The sequence below is a fragment of the Crocodylus siamensis genome, chromosome 13, assembly GCF_052110815.1.
Source record: "Crocodylus siamensis isolate JL-2025a chromosome 13, ASM5211081v1, whole genome shotgun sequence".
NCBI lineage: Eukaryota > Metazoa > Chordata > Crocodylia > Crocodylidae > Crocodylus > Crocodylus siamensis.
This window is the reverse complement of record NC_143407.1, coordinates 6,658,472-6,676,486: the sequence shown is the minus strand read 5'-3', so window position 1 is coordinate 6,676,486 and position 18,015 is coordinate 6,658,472. Positions and strand designations below refer to the sequence as shown.

At 46.6% G+C, this 18,015-nt stretch overlaps 1 protein-coding gene and 1 pseudogene across 2 annotated transcripts; both read left to right on the top strand.

Moving 5' to 3' along the window:
* The first annotated feature begins 774 nt into the window (after positions 1-774).
* On the top strand, positions 775-7,767 carry LOC149853778 (pepsin B-like). 2 transcript variants are annotated; one of them, XM_090025109.1, is made up of 9 exons: positions 775-842; positions 1,105-1,258; positions 2,622-2,739; positions 3,706-3,824; positions 5,374-5,573; positions 5,698-5,820; positions 6,409-6,553; positions 7,132-7,230; positions 7,531-7,767. In XM_090025109.1, exons 1-9 carry the CDS (start codon positions 787-789, stop codon positions 7,681-7,683), a joined length of 1,167 nt encoding a protein of 388 aa, XP_089881235.1. In that variant the 5' UTR covers positions 775-786; the 3' UTR covers positions 7,684-7,767. The 2 variants fall into 2 exon arrangements, with proteins under 2 accessions (XP_089881235.1, XP_089881234.1); XM_090025108.1 differs by having other exon boundaries at positions 787-842; positions 6,409-6,562.
* A 3,801-nt stretch (positions 7,768-11,568) lies between these two features.
* On the top strand, positions 11,569-16,949 carry LOC149853777 (pepsin B-like; annotated as a pseudogene).
* Positions 16,950-18,015: the final 1,066 nt, after the last annotated feature.

Sequence of the window (18,015 nt, the reverse complement as noted above, 5' to 3'; positions counted from 1 at the left end):
AAGTATCCCATTTTAATTGCAACACCCTGAACCTTCTGAAAATGCATCCCAGGACAATGGATATAGATGTGTGAATGATTGCACTTTTTCATGGGATAGAATTGTTTGTCCCAGGACAAATGGGATGCCTGTTTGTAGCTAAAGAGCCTTTCTGGTTAAGTCTTGCTACAGCGGTGCTGGGAACTGTGAGCAGAAAAATCTATCTTCTGCTTTTTTGATTCCTTGTAAATGAACACGGTTGCATCGCAGGAACACTTCATCACGTTTCTTTCTCCTTTAACTGAGACGACCCCGCTAGATGACAAAAGTCTGGCTAACAGCTTGGGTTTAAAGAAGGATAGTGGTATCATTTAATTTCCATGCGTTATAAGAGCAACTATTCCTTTGCTTGGAAAAGACCTAGCCAATTTAGGAGGTAACAGATAACCCTTCAGTGCAGTGACATTTTGATAACAGCTTCCTTTGTTCTGAGCACAGATTTGCTTGTTGTCAGATCTTAGTAATGGGATTTTACTATCAAAGGTGCTAATTGTTCAATAACCTCAGTTCGCAACAAAGGAGAAGGAAAAAACTTCTGGCAGTCCTCCGGAAATAAAGTACAAGGAAAATAGTGACATTGGCTGAGCATGGTGATAAGCGAAACTGGGCGCCAGCAGATAACGGGTAGAGGGAGTGGCAGTCCCTGGGTATAAAAGTAGGGAGTCCAGATTAGAGACTTCAGCCCAGCCTTGCAGTGGTGACCAACACTTTCTGTACAGGAGCTGGTTGCTGGAGAAGACGAGCACCATGAAGTGGCTCATCCTGGCCCTGGTTTGCATCCAGCTCTCGGAGGGGCTGATGAGGTGAGTATCCCGGTGCACATGTGGCATGATCAATGCATAGAGGTACTTAGCCAGGTGATACCCACAGTAGCACTACTGCATTCAGCTCTGCCATGTCCTTAGGGTCCTTAAAAATCCTACTAACAGTAGGAGTTTTTGAAACATCTGTACGTGCTTCAGGGCTTTGGGTGCAAGCACCCCAAGCAGTAAAAGGCCCCTGACAAGAGGTGACCTGACATATTGAGCAATTGATTTCTGGAGTTTTTCCCTTCATCCCATGCAGAATCCCTCTGAAAAAAGGCAAATCCGCGCGACAGCTCATGAAGGAGAAGGGGATGTTGGATCTGTTTTTGAAGCACCACAAAGTTGATCCAGGCAGCAAGTATCACTTCAGTGCATTCAATGTTGCTCATGAAACAATCACCAATTACTTGGACGTGAGTATTAAAACCAACTTCTTGCTGTCTGTCTGCCTCCCTGTCTACCACCTACCTCGCCAATCTATTTACTTGTAAGAGAAGTCCCACGACTTCTTTCTTCCTTTTTCTTGGCGGTCACAAGTCGAAAGGAAGAAGTAGCGATTCTTTCTCACTATTCTTGGAAATCCGTATCTCCTTGGAATAGTTGGTGCTTTGGAGGCAGGTTGCTTGGAAGAAGCGAAAGGAACGTACCAGGCAAACAAGTTCAACTTCTGGTTTTATTTCTTTTTGATAAAAAAAGCAGATTGGAGGTTTTACTGATTTTTTTTTTTTTTTTTATATTCCTCCCCCGACTTATTCACCAAAGTCTTTATGTTCTCTGGGTGGCTTCATGTTCCTCCTCCAAGGAAAACCTTGAAGAGCTAAGACTTGGCATTCTGTTCTTGGCTCCACCACTGAATTGTTGGGTGACCTAGTTTTCCTGTTACGACCTCCCACCTGTTCAGAGGCCCGGTGACCACAACCGTTTGTTGGAAACCAGAAATAGACATGTAAGAGTCGAGCAATAAATCCTCAGGCTGTGAAGTACAGTATTGCACCACCTAATAGGACAGGGGTGGGCAAAATGCGGCCTGCCAGGCCATTCTATCTGGCCCGTGGGGCCCCGAAAAATTTAGAAAATTAATATTTATCTGCCCCCGGCTGCCTGTCACGTGGCCCTCGATGGCTTGCCAAAACTCAGTAAGCAGCCCTCTGCCCGAAATAATTGTCCACCCCTACACTAGGAGGTCAGACGTTCATGCATCCTTTGGGGTGTCGACTCTGACATGTCCCAGAGTCCTTCTAAACTTCCCCTTCTGTCTTCTTGCACACATGTATCTCAGCTAAACGTGACGGACATGTCCATCTTGCCACATTCAGTTAACAAAAACACGCTGGTATTTCAACAGCATTCGAGCCACCTGCATATGATTTGAATATTTTTATCAAAAGTTACTGTAACTGTTACGTTAAATTACTGCTGGCACTTGCCAAAAAGCAGCTATCGGTTCTTGGTACCTAGCTTATTTTTGGTGGCGTTGACTAACGCTGGGTGTTTTTTTTTAATTCTGAAGTAGCTGAAAGTTTTGTTTTCGCAGGCATTCTTGTCAAATGCAGCCTGAAAGAGGGGGGGAGGTGGGATCCTAGCACTGGTTAAGTGTCAGCCGCCCTGCATGAAACAAGTGCAATGGGACGCCGATTCCTTCACGGTTTGTGAGGCTCAACTGCATCTCCAAAGAGATGGGGCTGTTATTGGAAATTGTTATATGGACATTGTTATTGACAATTAGGTAACAGCACATTGGACTCTACCTTTGCATGCACTGTCTCTCTCCTGCAGACCTACTACTTCGGAGAGATCAGCATCGGGACTCCACCGCAGACCTTCCGCGTCCTCTTCGACAGCGGCTCTTCCAACCTGTGGGTGCCGTCTACCTACTGCCAGACAGCAGCCTGTTGTGAGTATTGCTCGGTTGCTGAGCGTTTAGAAGATGTGTGACCTGGTCGCATTGCTCTTCAGACACATAAGTAAAGCTCTGATTAGGCAGAGTGGATTCTCTGGCACTGGAGTCGAAATTTCTAGTCCTGTCACTAGAGTCACTGTAGTGCACCATCCTGCCACGTCTACTTAGGATGAGCCTATGTCCCGGTTTGGCCAGGACAGTTCTGGATTTTGGAGGCCAGTCCTGGCTGACGGGTGAAAATTAAAACAAGCATCCTGGGCGTGGAGTGGGGAGGCAGAGCAGTGTGACCTGTGAAATAGGAAGACTTAGAAGACGGCACATTTGCCCTAAAGTAAGTTAGCTTTATTGGTGGAATTAACATTAAAAAGAGGAGAGGCTTGTTAGCTCCTGTTGAAGCAAAGAGCAATAGGTCACAAACTCCTTTAGCTGCCTGAACAGTCCCACCCCTGCTTCTGCCTGCAGCGGCCCCACTGACTTGAAAGGCAGCGGTGTGGCAGGGCCGTGTCCCATATGGTCCCGTATATACTTGACATTTCACATTGTCCCATATGGCCACCCTATATACTTAAAGACGTGTCATTGTAGAGACCCCACATGCTGAATGGTAAAACTATGCTCCAGGGATTCAGCTGGTGTGACTTGACACAGCTCTTTAGGCTACTCTGCAGATGCTAGCTTAGACCCTCTGATGATCTGGTCCAAAGTGCTTGCTGTGGTGATGGGAGCAACCGGCATATCATAGATGGAGAAGGTGGGTGTGCAAATATGGTGTTTTGGGTGATCTGCATTGGTATCAGTGCTCTGCCCTGTCCTGCAATGCTCCTGCACGACATCTCGTACCTCTTCTTTCAAGCCAGGAGGTCAGCTTTGGGGGAAGTGCTGGCAAGGTCCATAAAGGAAGGCTTGGCTCCAATCGCAGCACAAGAGTGTGACCACAGTGTCTTCATCTTTCTTCTTCAGCCAATCATGCAAGGTTTGACCCGAGCCAGTCATCCACCTTTTCCAGCAATGGACAGAATTACTCTTTCGATTACGGCAGTGGTGACTTGACCGTGGTGATGGGTTATGACACAGTGAGAGTAAGTGAAGTTGCCACCGTGTGATCTTGCATTGTCATTTGTGCTGTCTCTTCGGACTCATCCGAGGGTAGTAGGGTTGGACCCCAAGGGGTTATTGTTAGTAACTTCTTGTCTAGCCTGCATCTTCCTGAAGTTTGCAGGTGGGAGTTGTGGCACATCCCTCTAGCGTGGGGCTGCGAGACGTGTATTGGAGGAAAACTGGTGTTTGGTTCATCCCTGTGTTTTACCTCTTGGCACTTGATCTGTGAGTGTTACGTTTCTGATTAAGCTATTGTCACTGCAGGGCATAAAAAGTGATTTTGTACATGAAAAACTTGCACAGGGAAATGATGGTGCGAAGTGAATCTGGTTTAGTTAAACCAGTGCAAACCCCTGTATATGGACATTTTTATTTTGGCTTAGAAGATTTTATTTTGAACAGTATAGGTTGATCTGGTTAATCGGGTTAAGCTAAACGCAAAGATAGCCACTCCAAACCGAAATATAAGTGCTCGTAATGAGGTTTACCCTGGTTTAACTAGATCAACTTTGTTAAAAAAGCACAGTCATTTCACACGCAGAAAACCAAGGCTAACCAGAGCCTAGGGCAGTCTGTCAGATTATCAGCTCGTCTTACCATTCCTACTCACACCTGGCTTGGCAGTATATCTCACTTTGCGGTGTTCATCAACATGAAGGTCTCGATTTTTCTTTCTTTCTTTTTTTTTCCCTTGATTGAGATGTCTTGATTTCAACATATTTCCACCACTGGACCAGCTAGGTTCAACTGTGGACATTAAGCTGAATATCGGCCTACAGTATGCCCTTGATGCGAAGAAGGCTAAGAGCATACTGGGGTGCATTAGTAGGAGCATTGCTGGCAGACTGAGGGCAGTGATCCTTCCCCTCTCTTTGGCACTGGTGAGGGAGTCCTGTGTCCAGGTTTGGTCCCCCCACTACAGAAAGGAGGTGGACAAATTGGAGAGAGTCCAGCAGAGAGCAACAAAAATGTGTAGGGGGCTGGGGCACGTGACTTCTGAAGAGAAGATAAGGGAACTGGGCTTTTTTAGTCTGGAAAAGAGAAGACTGAGGAGGGATTTAATAGCAGCCTTCGATGCCCTGGAGGGAGGTTTGAAAGAGGAGGGAGCTGGGCTGTTCTCAGTGGGGGCAGACGACAGAGCGGGGAGCGATGGGCTCAAGTGGCAGCGAGGGGAATTTAGGTGTGATGTCGGGAAGAATTTGCTCACGAGGTGAAGCACTGGGACAGGCTACCCGGAGCGGTGGTGGGACCTCCATCCTTGGAGGTTTTTAGACCCGGCTCGACAAAGCCCTGGCTTGGGATTATCTACCTGGGGCTGGTCCTGCTTGGAGCAGAGGGTTGAACTAGACGAGCTCCTGAGGTCCCTTCAACCCTCATTTTCTGTGATGATATGATTCTGTGGATTGGTTATGGAAGCACTAGTTCCCCCTTTATCTACCCATGAGCACTGCTTCTCCTTCACACTGACACAATCGTTTGATTTCCTTATGTCAAATCTCAGGTCAGAGCAAATGTTTCCTTCCCCTCCAGGTCCAGAACATTGTGGTCACAAACCAGGAGTTTGGTCTGAGCACAAGCGAGCCCACCGAGCCCTTCTACTACTCTAATTTTGATGGGATTCTTGGCATGGCCTATCCGGCCCTGGCTGAAGGCAGTGGCCTCACAGTTACGCAGAACATGGTGCAGCAGGGCCAGCTGACTGACCCCCTCTTCAGTTTCTATTTCTCACGGTACGCCCTCCTTCTCCAGCTGTATCTCTCTCACCTAGGCACATGTTTCACCCTCCACTTTCCAGCAATATACCTGCTCAGTAACAGGTCTCTTTTTGATGTTCTTCCCCCTGTGTGTTGCCAGCGAACCAACCTATAGTTATGGTGGGGAGCTCATCCTCGGAGGCATCGACACTCAGCTCTTCACTGGGCAGATTACATGGACGCCCGTGACCCAGCAGCTCTACTGGCAGATCGGCATTGATGAGTAAGTTTTGGTGGCACCTTTCATTAGGCAACATGTCTTTTCCACCCGGTTGTGTATAGAGAGACTCTTCATCTGCAGTCGACCGGCCTGTGCCAGCTCAAGCTCTCTGGGGAGAGACTGAACCAAGGAATGGAAAGGCTGTGCCTACACGGGCTCTGGACTTGGTCCAGGGACAAACTTTGGCTCTGGATGTCAGCTGCAGGGGTTGGACCCAGGGCTTTGGTTTAAAAGCTCCTGTCAGAAGAGCATTAGTAAAACGAGGCTTAAGCATGGACTTAATTTGTAGCGCCCAACCGCTTAATTGACCATGCTTAAAGATTCATGCCTGGACTAGATGACCTCCTGAGGTCCTTCCCAGCCCTAATTTCCTATGATTCTGTACTGAACAGAGATGGGCTTTGCTGTTCTCCGGGAGCTAAGCCCAGGCCTACGTGCTCTGCTGAGCGACAGTTCCTGTCTGCGTAGATCGCGGGGCTTTGATCTGCAGGAGACTACCAGGAGCCTTGCCTTCTTGGCTCAGCCGGCGCCCAGGGCAGCTCTCCTTGCTGCTGGTTTTTGCAGAGGGGGTCTCTTGTGCTTGCTCCTCAGGTTCGCTATTGGGCAGAGTGCTACTGGCTGGTGCAATGGAGGCTGCCAGGCCATTGTGGACACCGGGACCTTCCAACTCGCTATCCCACAGGATTTCTTTGGAGACTTCTTGGAAGCCGTGGGTGCCCAGGAGGGGCCCGACAACGTAGGTGGAGCTGGTGCCTTGCTGAGCTATTGAGGATGGCTGGGAGGGAGTTGGCAGGGCCTGATACAAGCAGCACAAGTCATAAAAGGCTGATAATACTAAGTGGGATCACACAGTGATTCCCAGAGGAGATCCATGGCTGGAAGCTTAATGCTGGGATACTATACAGGAAGAGAGAGTTTCTCTGGCTTGATAACTGGGGGAGGAGGGAGATCATGAAGTTTCTCACACCAGTGCAGATCCAAAGTAACTCTGCTGAATTTAATGGGCCCGGTTTTGTCAGCTGGTGTAACTCAATGTAGCACTAGCAACGGCATGGAAATTTACCCTGGGAGGGGAGTTGCCCCGGCGTGAGAGCTGGAGCCAGCCTGGGGAGTGCAACGCGGCTACTGCCCACGTCCGAGTCAGGGGAGTGTTGTGCTGCCCACTTGAGGGCAGAGCATTGCAAAGCGGTGCCCACCTCTGCTGCAGGGGATGGGTCAAGGCCTTGCAGTGGTTGCTCCCCTGTGCTGGCGGGGGCAAAGTCTGTCCTCCAGGTTTCTGCAGCTGTGATGCCCTCTTGTCCGTTCCTCCCACAGTACGTGGTTGACTGCAACAGCGTCCAGAGCTTGCCCACCATCACCTTCGTCATCAGTGGAGTCCAGTTCCCGCTGCCGCCTTCGGCCTATGTCTCCTACGTATGTATTGTTTGAACAGCGTACCCAAGCTGTAGCTCAGCGACGCAATGATGCTGTTAGGATTTCAGCAGGGGCTGGGGTTTCCGTGCAAGGGCAGAGACTTCTCTGTGACATGGCAGCTCTGACTGACTCCCATTAGTCTCAGCGTCCCAAAAGTTAGATTTCTAAAATAGGGGCCTGATCAGGCTCCATTCAAGGGCCACTGATTTTAAGGGGTATTTTGTATGTAGCCTTGATAGCAGCCAGCAGGGTATTCACACACCAGCACTAACGATTTCTTCATTGGTGTCTCCCTTACAGTCTGACGGCTATTGCAATCTTGAGATTGAGTCCACTTACCTGCCTTCCCCGAACGGGCAACCGCTCTGGATCCTGGGTGATGTTTTCCTCAAGCAATATTATTCTGTCTTTGATATGGGTAACAATAACGTTGGCTTTGCCCCATCAGCCTAGAGGAACCAGGCATCTCCCAAGTTGGATGGACGCAGCTCCTTCCCTGGCTCAATGAAATGCAATTTTCTCCTGGGTGCTGATGGAATCCTATTAAATGTGTATCAGTAGATCCTATGCTACTTACTGTGTTGTACAAACAGATCCTATCCTTCTTACTGTACCTGAGATATGCAGCCTGAGCATCCCTCCTGGCTGGGTACCCTTATCGGTGCTTTTCAGATCGGCTGTTGCAAATAAACTGCAATGAATCAAATGCTTTTCTACCTTCTTTGCGCATAAAGAGACAGCACAGCTGGTTAGTTGTCAGTCCTGGCCCTGATTATCATTCATAGACTGTTAGTTCATCATTATTCTAAAGCAGCAAGCTAAGCTCTTTATATATTTCCAGGCAGATTTTCTAAGGAGCTCAGCATTCAGAAGCTCTTGCTGAGAACATGGAGAATCCCTCTTGTGTGCTTAGTGGAAACCACATTTCAATAAATTGAAATCTTCTGCAAAATAGCATGACCTTTCCAGGCCCCTGGGAGATTTCAGCGTGAAGCATGGTTCATTCTTTGCCTGCAGCATATTGTCACTTTCTGCAGTATTCCCTGGGGCTCAAATACTGCCTGGACAAGTGCCATACTGGTACCTTTATGCTGTAAAATAGACAATCCTGTAAATTGCAAAGTATCTGTTCCTGCCAGAGATGCATTTTACCATGTGAGGGTCCACCGGATGAGGCCTACAACTCGTATTCCATGGCACTCTCAATAAATTAGGGAACTGCTCTGATCACTCTGTTTTTGTTAAACATTACATTGAATTAGCAACTAATTTAATGGTTTTGCTGAATATGAGGCTTTACCATGCTAGGTGCTGTACAGACACAAAGTGCACAGTCTCTACTCCACATAAATTGAGGAGGGAAAAAGAGGTGCGGTGAATTATCCAAAGTTATGGGAAGAGCATAGAATAGGGCTTGGGTCCCCTGAATCCTAGCCCAGTGCCTAATCCATTGGACCACTGTCCAAAATATCGCTGTCTCAAATATCCTAACAGTTGTGCAGCATAGTCTGTTCCACTTTGCTGCCATTGTCCACCCCAGAAGAAGCTGCATTTCAGAGGCACTGACTGTAAGCACTATGCAAAGATTACTGGCGCTCCCTCTGCAAACGTGAGGTTTCCATCACATCATTCTGTCTCTGTGAAGGAAGTCCAGACCCCAAGGGCTAAGGATCTGCACACACAGTTGGAACAAAAAGCCTAAACTTGGAATGAATCATTTTTAATTCTCTGCCAGTCTTTCTGAAGCTCTCAGCCACAACAAACAAATAGCCCCTTGCTTAAAAAAGAAGTGGTTTGAACACGTTCTGAGCTACACATTATTGGTTTAAAACTGTAATACAGGAGATTTAGGACTGACATCAGACAAGAGCTCTCACTGTGAGGACAGCGAAGCACTGGACTAGATTAAGGGAGCTGCTGAACTTCCATTACTGGAAGATTTTTGAAGCAGGGTAGATGTCTCTCTGTCTCTCTCTCTCTCTCTCTCAGGAATGGTTTGGTTAGAGTTGAAATGCCTTGAGGCAGGCCACAGACTTGACCTCCTGGGGTCCTTCTGGCCTATAGTCTGTGATCTTATAATTATCTCTCTGCTAATGCTTTCCCCTCTAGATGCTTTTAGAAGCACCAAGGACATCTGCAGCTTCACCTAAGTCATCCCGTGTCATCCTGCTCTGAAACTGCAGACACGGCAGCCCCAGTACCCAGCTCTGTTTTAAATCTGATTCCTTCCACTTGTAATGGAATGCAAACAACACTTCAGTTGTTGGTTCCTAAATTATACTGTCAGACACTGTTGTCATCTACATATTAATTATCTGAAATCTTCCATATTACTCTAATGATCCAGTGACCGTGTGTTTTGCACTGCTCTGTATGCTTACCCCTATGTCAGTTCCTATAGGGTCTGTCCTGGAACTAAAAACCTTTTCTGTTGTAAGAGCTTCCCACAACAACAACACAAAGTTGGTTAGTCTCCACAATGTGTTTTCAGCTTGACGCACAATTCCCCTGATGCTTTTGCAGCTTTCTGGCCTTTTCAGTACCAGTTTCCATTAAAACAGCAAGTCTAAGTGCACGTTAGGGTCAAATCTCCCTAAGTCAGTAACTGGTTTTGGGGTCGTTTTATGTTGCACCTCCTACACTGATGCCCATCAATGCATCGCTTTAACTTTCTCCCAAGCAATCTTTTGTCAGTTCCCTTCAGCCCTATAATCAATAATAGTTTCATTTTCTTTTTGATTCCATCTGCAAATACTCAAATTGTGTAGTGTCCCATGATCTCAGTGAATATCTTGTTTGCTGGTTTAACAGCAGCTGTTCAATTGTGCAAAAGGATAAAGGTTTTTAGACTTTGGACACTCAGAAAATGTGCCACTTTTTTCTCATTCCTGGTACTAGCTGGTTTCCTCCTGAAGGTGGCTAAGTCCTTTACAAAGGAGCTATCCATTTTCTCCAAGCAGACGTTAGAGAGAAGTGCAGCTCCCTGCTGTAACTCGTGGCACTTCGCGGGTAGTGCTATAGGCACAGACAGAAGAGCGGCTCCTCGTTGCAACTCATCGCACTTCTTGGGAAGCGCCATGAGTTACAGCTATCCCCCAAAGGCAATAGACATTCACTGGTGGGTCCTGGAGGTTGGGAGATTGAGCTGCTGTTCAGAGTGGATGCGAGCCTGCAGCTGCTCTCCCCTAGCAATGCCCCTCTCCCCTCCCAGACCTTGGCAATGTTTGCAGAATGGGTGGGAGGAAGGAGAGTGGAGGGACCTCGTTCTGGAGATTGCCCAGTCAGTGCTGGAGGGTGGGGTGGGTGGATTGGAGCCCCCCCACCTTGGGGCGGGGGGAGTCCAATCCACCCACCCCATCCTCCACAGCTAGCTGAAAAACCCCCAGGCCAAACGCCCTCCACTCCCTCCCTGCCCCCATTCTGAAGACAGCACTAGGAGTGGGGCTGAGCTGTATTAGCTCAGCCCTGCCTCCGGTGCACACAGACAGAAGTTACTGAGGACGCTTTGTTTGGGAGCGTCTTCATCTGAACCCTCATGCAATGAGGCGTTCAGATTCTCATAGGATGAGGCCCTTTTAAAGTGCTCTGCTACCATGCACTTGTGTTTGTTCATGGCTATAGAGTGCTTTCAGGGGCCAGATCAGGCAAAAATTGTAACTTCTGTCTGATCCTTTTTTCCTCGCTTTCCTAGCCTTGCAGGTAACAGATTCTGTTTTGCTTTTCCTTGGCCTCTATAGTTCTGTACTCCTGGATTAAGATCCGCATTTGTTACCAAGTGCTGTGTCATTGTCCCCTCCATAGTTTTAATGTTTTGTAATGACCTCATGGAGATAGTTGAGTTAGAAATCTTTATGCAGGTGGCTGATGATCTCACGAGGTCCTTTCTAGCCCCAGTGTCTATGAAATCTATGAAATAATTGCGTTTACTAATGAGATCCAATTTGTGAGGCGTTACTTCATGCATATGTTGCTGTTTTAGCATGCTTCTAGGGTTATGGCAATAGATAGGAAATAACTGATAGAAAATGTATTGTTTCATTGTTTTTACTGGCAAATGTTTTAGTGTGAAAAATGGATATTTCCACCCCAAAATCCAATGTCTCTGAAAAATTTCAGAAATGAATCAAAATTGCCTTTAAAACAACCTTCTTTTTATGCTTTTGGTTGCTCAATGACTGTTTAAGCAATGTTGATGCAAATTATCTATAGATACACAGCAATTATTTGAAGAGAGGGAAATAATTTCCTGACTAATTCCAGACTAATTATTCCCCATTTATATGGGGAGAAATGACAACAGAACTCAGGCAGTAGCATGCTATGTAGCTCAGTCTCATCATGAAAATGCTTTTTGGTTACCTCACGTTGAAGCTGGTGGGGGTAACAACTTCCTTTCCTTCAGGATAACTAGACCTCTGTTGCTTTTTACTCTGTTGAATAGATATCTTCCAAGATAAGTCCCATGGGCTAGGAATTAGCCCTTCTACCTGAAGTGTATTTCCATTGTGCAGTTGTCCGATAAATTCAGAGAGGATGGATGTAGTGGATTGGAGCAGTGAGTTTGTGTGCTCGATCAGCGAGAAACACCACAGAAACCAACAGAAAAAATACAGGGAGTGTGGCCCTGAGAAAAGGAAATCAAGAACAAGAGGGACAGAGAGAGCTTTTGGGGCTAAGAGCTGGCAAGAAAATGGCTGGGAACTCTGAGCAAAGAAAATGTCCCCTGTTGTTTGATTTCTGCTGTGGTCAGAGAAACAGCCTGTTGCTACCCTTGCAGTAACACATTGCAAGAAAGAAACCCGAGCAGGAAGTTCTCCTTGAAACTGTTAACAGCCCACAGGATGACATTGGGCTAACACTTCAAGTCAGAAAGGGTTTAGAGTGTCAAACATTTCCACTGGTTATGAAAAACAAGTTATTAATTTGTTCTTGGAAAGAATTCACCAGTCTGAGGAAAGTAGATAATGCCTTGCCATACTGATGGTTTGATAACAGCTTTCTTTGCTCTGAGCAGAAATGTCCTATTTATCACCTCTTTAATAGTATGATTTTGTTATCAAGGGTACGAAGGGCTTTATAATCTTGGCCCCAAACAAAAGGGAAAAGCTTTTTGTTTCTGTAAGTGTGTGTGTGTGTGTGTGTGTATTTGTATCCATGAGAGGGAGATAGAGAGATCTGTCTAGATGCGTGTGCGCGCGCGCGCACACACACACACACACACACACACACACACACACACACACGAATAATAAACATATGGAAAATTATAAATAAATGGAAAAGGTTGACACTGAGTGTGCACAGTGATGTGGAAATGTGGTGTCAGAAGATAATGGAGCTGGAGGCTGTTCCCTGGGCATAAAAGTAGGGAGTGCAGATCACAGCGACCCACGTGTTCTGGACAGGAGTCTGGCGGTGGAGAAACCGAGCACCATGAAGTCTGGCGCATCCCGGCCCTGGTTTGCCTCCAGCTCTCGGAGGGGCTGGTGAGGCGAGTATCCCGGTGCAGTGACGGACAGAGTAACACTTCTGCGTTCAGCTCGGCTGTGTCCCTATGGTCCTTAAAATATCCCACTGAGTAGGAGTTTTGGAAATACACATACAGAAAAATGAATGCTGCTTTGCTTTTGGGGAAAACCTAACTGAGCAGTAAGAAGCACCTTGAGATCAAAGAACAGGATCACAGCAGGGTGCAGACAGGCTTGAAGGGTGTTCAGTTTCTGAGTTGATTTCTGGAGTTTTTCCTTTCTTCCTGTGTAGCGTCCCTCTGAAGAAAGGCAGATCCGCGAAAGAGGTGATGAAGGAGAAGGGAGTCTTGGAAGATTTTCTGAAGCACCGCAGATATGATCCAGGCAGGAAGTACCATGTCAATGAATACAATGTCGCTTATGAACCAATGACCAGCTACCTGGATGTGAGTTTTAAAACTGCTTCTCTCTTTTTATTTCTTCCTCACTTGTCTCTCCAGGATCTTTTTCTTCCTCTCAGTATGGCCACAATAGGAAGTAGAGATTCCTTTTCACAGCCCGTGGAAATCTCTGTTTTGGAACAGTTTGGATGCTGTGCTTTGAAGGCAAACTGCCTTTGAAGAATCTAAAGGAACATCCTAAGCAAGCAAGTTCACCTTTGAATTTTACAGTATTATCTGTGGTTCTCCTGCTCCCCCCCTTTTATAATTCACAAAAGTCTTTATGCTCTCTGGAGAGGTAACATGTTACTCCAATGAAAGTCTTTTAGGATTCAAGATCCCCTGTTCTGCTCCTGGTTTTGCAGTTGAATTTATAGTGACCTGAATAAATCTGCTTTTCATATCCCTTCTTCGGACACCCCATGTTGAAAACCAGAAACAGTAGTATGGCGGTGACTTCATTCCTTGTAAACCTGAATTTCTTAATGACTCTAAAATGACCATCTCCAAGCGGACAGTGTTGAGAAGGGGGAATTGTTATTTTCGTTGGTTAATAGCACGCTGGAATCCACCTCCTCTCGTCCGCAGTCTTCCTACTTTGGAGAGATCAGCATTGGCAAACCAGCCCAAAAGTTCCTGCTTTTCTTCGACAGCAGTTCCTCCAACCTGGGGGTGCCATCTACCTCCTGCCAGAGTCAGGCCTGTTGTGAGTAGGGCTCAGCTGCTGTGTATCCAGTAGATGCATGTCCTAGGTAGGTTCTTGCTCAGTTAGGTAGTCAACCTGTGATTAATACATAAGAGACCCTACCTCCTCACGCCCTTCATGGGTGCCATTCTCTTGTAGCTGCTTTCCCCCTTCTGGTGGTCTTTCCTGGAACATAGATTCTCTTGGGTTTTTTTCCTTATTGGTATTCTATAGTATTATAATATTGTTGTCCACATCTCAATAATTGCTGCTGGCTGTGGGAACTGACACAGCTCCTTTGACTATTGTACTACTGCACTGGTTTAGATCCTCTGGGCATGTGGCCCGAAATGCTTAGTATAGTGATAGGAGAAACAGGTATGTCATAGGCAGAGAAGATGGGTGTGACAAAATGGTTTTCTAGATGATCTGGGTTGACGTTACTTCTCAGGTCTGCCATGAAGAAACTCCTGGGTTATGTCTTGTACTTGTTCTTTCCAGCCAGCGGAGGTCAGTTTTGGGGAAGGAAGTGCTTGACACACATCACAGCACAAGAGAGTGACCATGGTGTCTTCATCGTTCTTCTTCAGCCAGTCATGCAAAGTTTGATCCGAGCCAGTCATCCGCCTTTTCCAACAATGGACAGACCGTCACTCCCTTCTGGGAGCGGTGACCTCTGACCGTGGTGCTCGGCTACGACACGGTGACGGTAAGTGGAATTGCCACCACGTGATCTTGCGTTGTCCGTTGTGCTGTGTCTTTGGACTCGTCTGAGCATATTGGGGTTGGACCACGAGGGATTATTGTTAGTAACTTGTCTAGCTTGCATCTGTCTTCCTCAATTTTTGACAGATTCCTCTAATTTTACTAGGTGGGGCTTGGAGACAGGTATCTGAGGGAACGTTGAGTCGAATCCACCCACCTTTATTCCTTGGACACGAGTCCTGGATAAATTCTCTGTGTTTGAGTTTCGTGTTGGAGCCATTGTTACTGTGGGCCGTAAAAAAGGGATTGTGCGCATGAGATATTTGCAGCGATATAAGAATGTCTGTGTTGTCAGCAAGTTTGCTAAATTTCTGTGTAGATGCTTATATTTCAGATTAGGAGATCTCATTCGGATATCTGGTGTTGAGTGGTACCAGATGGTGCATCTGGTGAAGTGCAGCAGAAGTATAGCTGTGCCATACCAAGAAGAGAATCTATCCAGGGGGTTGCACCAGTTTACCTAAATCACTTGAAAAAGGATTTATGTTAAAACAACACAACTCTCCAATGGAAACGAGCCTTAAGTTAGCCTGGGCCTGGATTCTGGTGTGGAAAAGCCAGTACTAATCATTCTCGCCATTCCTACTCATGAATTCCGTGGTTGTAATAGTTTTTTACTATTTTGTTTTCAATCAAGATGACGTTCTGGATTTCCTCTCCTGAGACAGCCTGTGCTCAAGACTCCTGCCACTGACTACGTTAAACTGCCTGTAGAGGTGTTAGAGCAATACTTCACCTTGGGATAGGCTTTATCTGTACACTGGAACATCGCTCATCTGTAATGATGTCACAGTCTTTAGGTTTCATTGATGCTTTGTGTACAATTCCAGGTCAGAGCAAATGTTTCCTTCCCCTCCAGATCCAGAATATTGTGGTCACGAACCAGGAGTTTGGTCTGAGTGAGAATGAGCCCACCAGCCCCTTCTACTATGCCAATTTTGATGGGATATTTGGAATGGGCTGCCCTTCCCTGGCGGTCGGAGGAGGGACACCAGTTATGCAGACCATGCTGCAGCAGGGCCAGCTGACGGAGCCCATCTTCAGTTTCTGTTTCTCACGTGAGGTCTCTCTTCCCCTCTGCACCTTTCCCTCTGCCTGCATCTCTTTATTCCAAGGCCTCTTACTCTCTCTATATTTCTACGTGCATCTGTATCTGTCTATCTTCATATACATCCCTCTGTTTAATTTGTGTCTGTCTGTATGTCTGTCATTCTGATGTGGCCCTTCCCCAGACCCCTCAATCCAGATACATTTTACATCCTCCTCTTTCCAGCAATATACTGGCTCAGTCACTGGCTTCTGTCTGATATTCTTGTGTTTCCAGACAACCAACCTATAGTTATGGTGGGGAACTCATCCTCGGAGGCGTTGACGCTCAGCTCTTCTCTGGGCAGGTTGCCTGGGCACCTGGGACCTGAGAGCACTACTGGCAGATCGGCATCGAGGAGTAACTTTTTTTGTCTGCACCTTCCACTTGTGACCGGGCTTGACACAAACTTTTCCCCTTGGTCTGCCCAGCTGCGGGCACTGGAGCCCATTGCCACGTATCAGCCTAACCAGACACTGAAGAGGATGAACCAAGGGAATCATTTTATTATCCTCCACATGACACCGCTTATGCAAGCGCTGTGCATCTAGCGGGGGAGATCATGAAATCCCTCGTGCACATCTGCTGAGCCCTGCGAGCTGAATCATCAGGTAGCAATAAAAGAAAGGGTATTGGCAAAGTCAGGAGAGTTGTTCGTTGTAAGGAGCAGCACTACTGACCCAATGTAAAATCTGTGAGATTTCTGTAAGAGCAGCATATGCTCTCAGAGGCTGCTGGAGTCTTAACCTCCACCTTGTCCGTTCCTTTGGCAGTTTGTGGCTGACTGCAGCAACGTCCAGGATATGCCCACCGTCACCTTCATCACCAGCAGAGCCCAGTTTCCACTGCCGCCCTCCTCCTACATCTTCAATGTACGTATTCATGTGCCACCAGAACTGGCTTTGGTCTTACCAAGGTGATGAAATGTTTTGGGGTTTCCAGCAGGGAGTGTGCAGAGCATCAGCACCCCAAAAGCTAGATTTCCAAAATAGGGGCCTGATCAGGCCCCACTCAAGGGCCACTGATTATAAGGGGTATTTTATACGTAAAGCCTTTATAGCAGCCAACTGGGTATTCACACACCAGCACTAAAGCTTTCTTCACTGCTATCTCCCTAACAGAACAACGGCCATTGCACCGTTGGGATTGAGCCCACTTACCTGCCTTCCCCGAATGGGCACCCGCTCTGGATCCTGTGTGACGCCTTCCTCAAGGAATATTATTCTGTCTTTGATGTGGTCAATAATAGAGTTGGCTTTGCCCCATCAGCCTAGAGAAACCAGGTTGAACTGGATGGACCCAACTTATTTCTTGGCTTTTCTCCTTGACGCTGATGGATTCCTACTAGTCTCAGCCTAAGCTTCTGTATGAAAATCAGTGTTTTCTACATCTGTTGTTGTAAATAAACTGCAGTGAATCAAAGTCCCTCTTGCCTTTCTGGGATTTATTCAGGGAAGATGGACCATGTGATATCCACGTGGCGGTCTACTGGGCGGGTACCGTCTAGTTCACATGCCTTTGAGAAGTGATGTTCGATTAACATGATGTCAAACATGATTTCTGGTTAGGTGTAGATTGGGTCCATCATCTTAATGTTTTGTCAGCCTGAGTAATCAGGAGTTTAAACAAACCAAGTGACATGAGGGAAAAGTTGACCTGATCTACTGCGAACTGTGTTTGATATCATTGCAGCTAACCCAGCTCCTCCCGGGTCATGTTCTAAGTTGAAATAAATTTCCATGTCTGTAAAAATCTTGACAAATTAAACAAAATCACCTTCAAAAGCACCTTCTGTACCTCTTTGCTGGTATAAGAAATGTCAATGCAAATTAAATATTTGTATTTTCATTGCAATTTTTCTCAGAGAAAGAAACGATTTCCTGACTATTTCTACTCCACGTTTGCACAAAGGAGTATGACAAGAGAACTCAGCCAGTAACACAGTATGGCCCTGCTCCCCTTTCTCATTACTATTTTTGGGTTGGGATGAATCCTCTTGAAGCTGGTGGGAGTAACAACTTCAATTTCATTCAGGATAAATGTAGCTCCGTTATTTTTACTTGCATTCAAAAGCTTGTCTAACTTTATCCCAACTGTGTTGTTGGTCTGATAAAGGATATCACCCTAAGAAATCCTTGCCTTACATAATTTCTGGGCTATCATGGCTACCACATCACTCTCACACTATGTTTTCACTCCATGAAATGGAAAACTGGCACAGTAGGAGTTTGCTAAAAATCAGTCTCATGGACAAAGAGCTAAACCTGCTACCTAAAGTGGGTTTCCTTGGTAGCCTGATAAATTCAGAGGGAGGAGGTGGATTTAGCAGCTTGGAGCAGC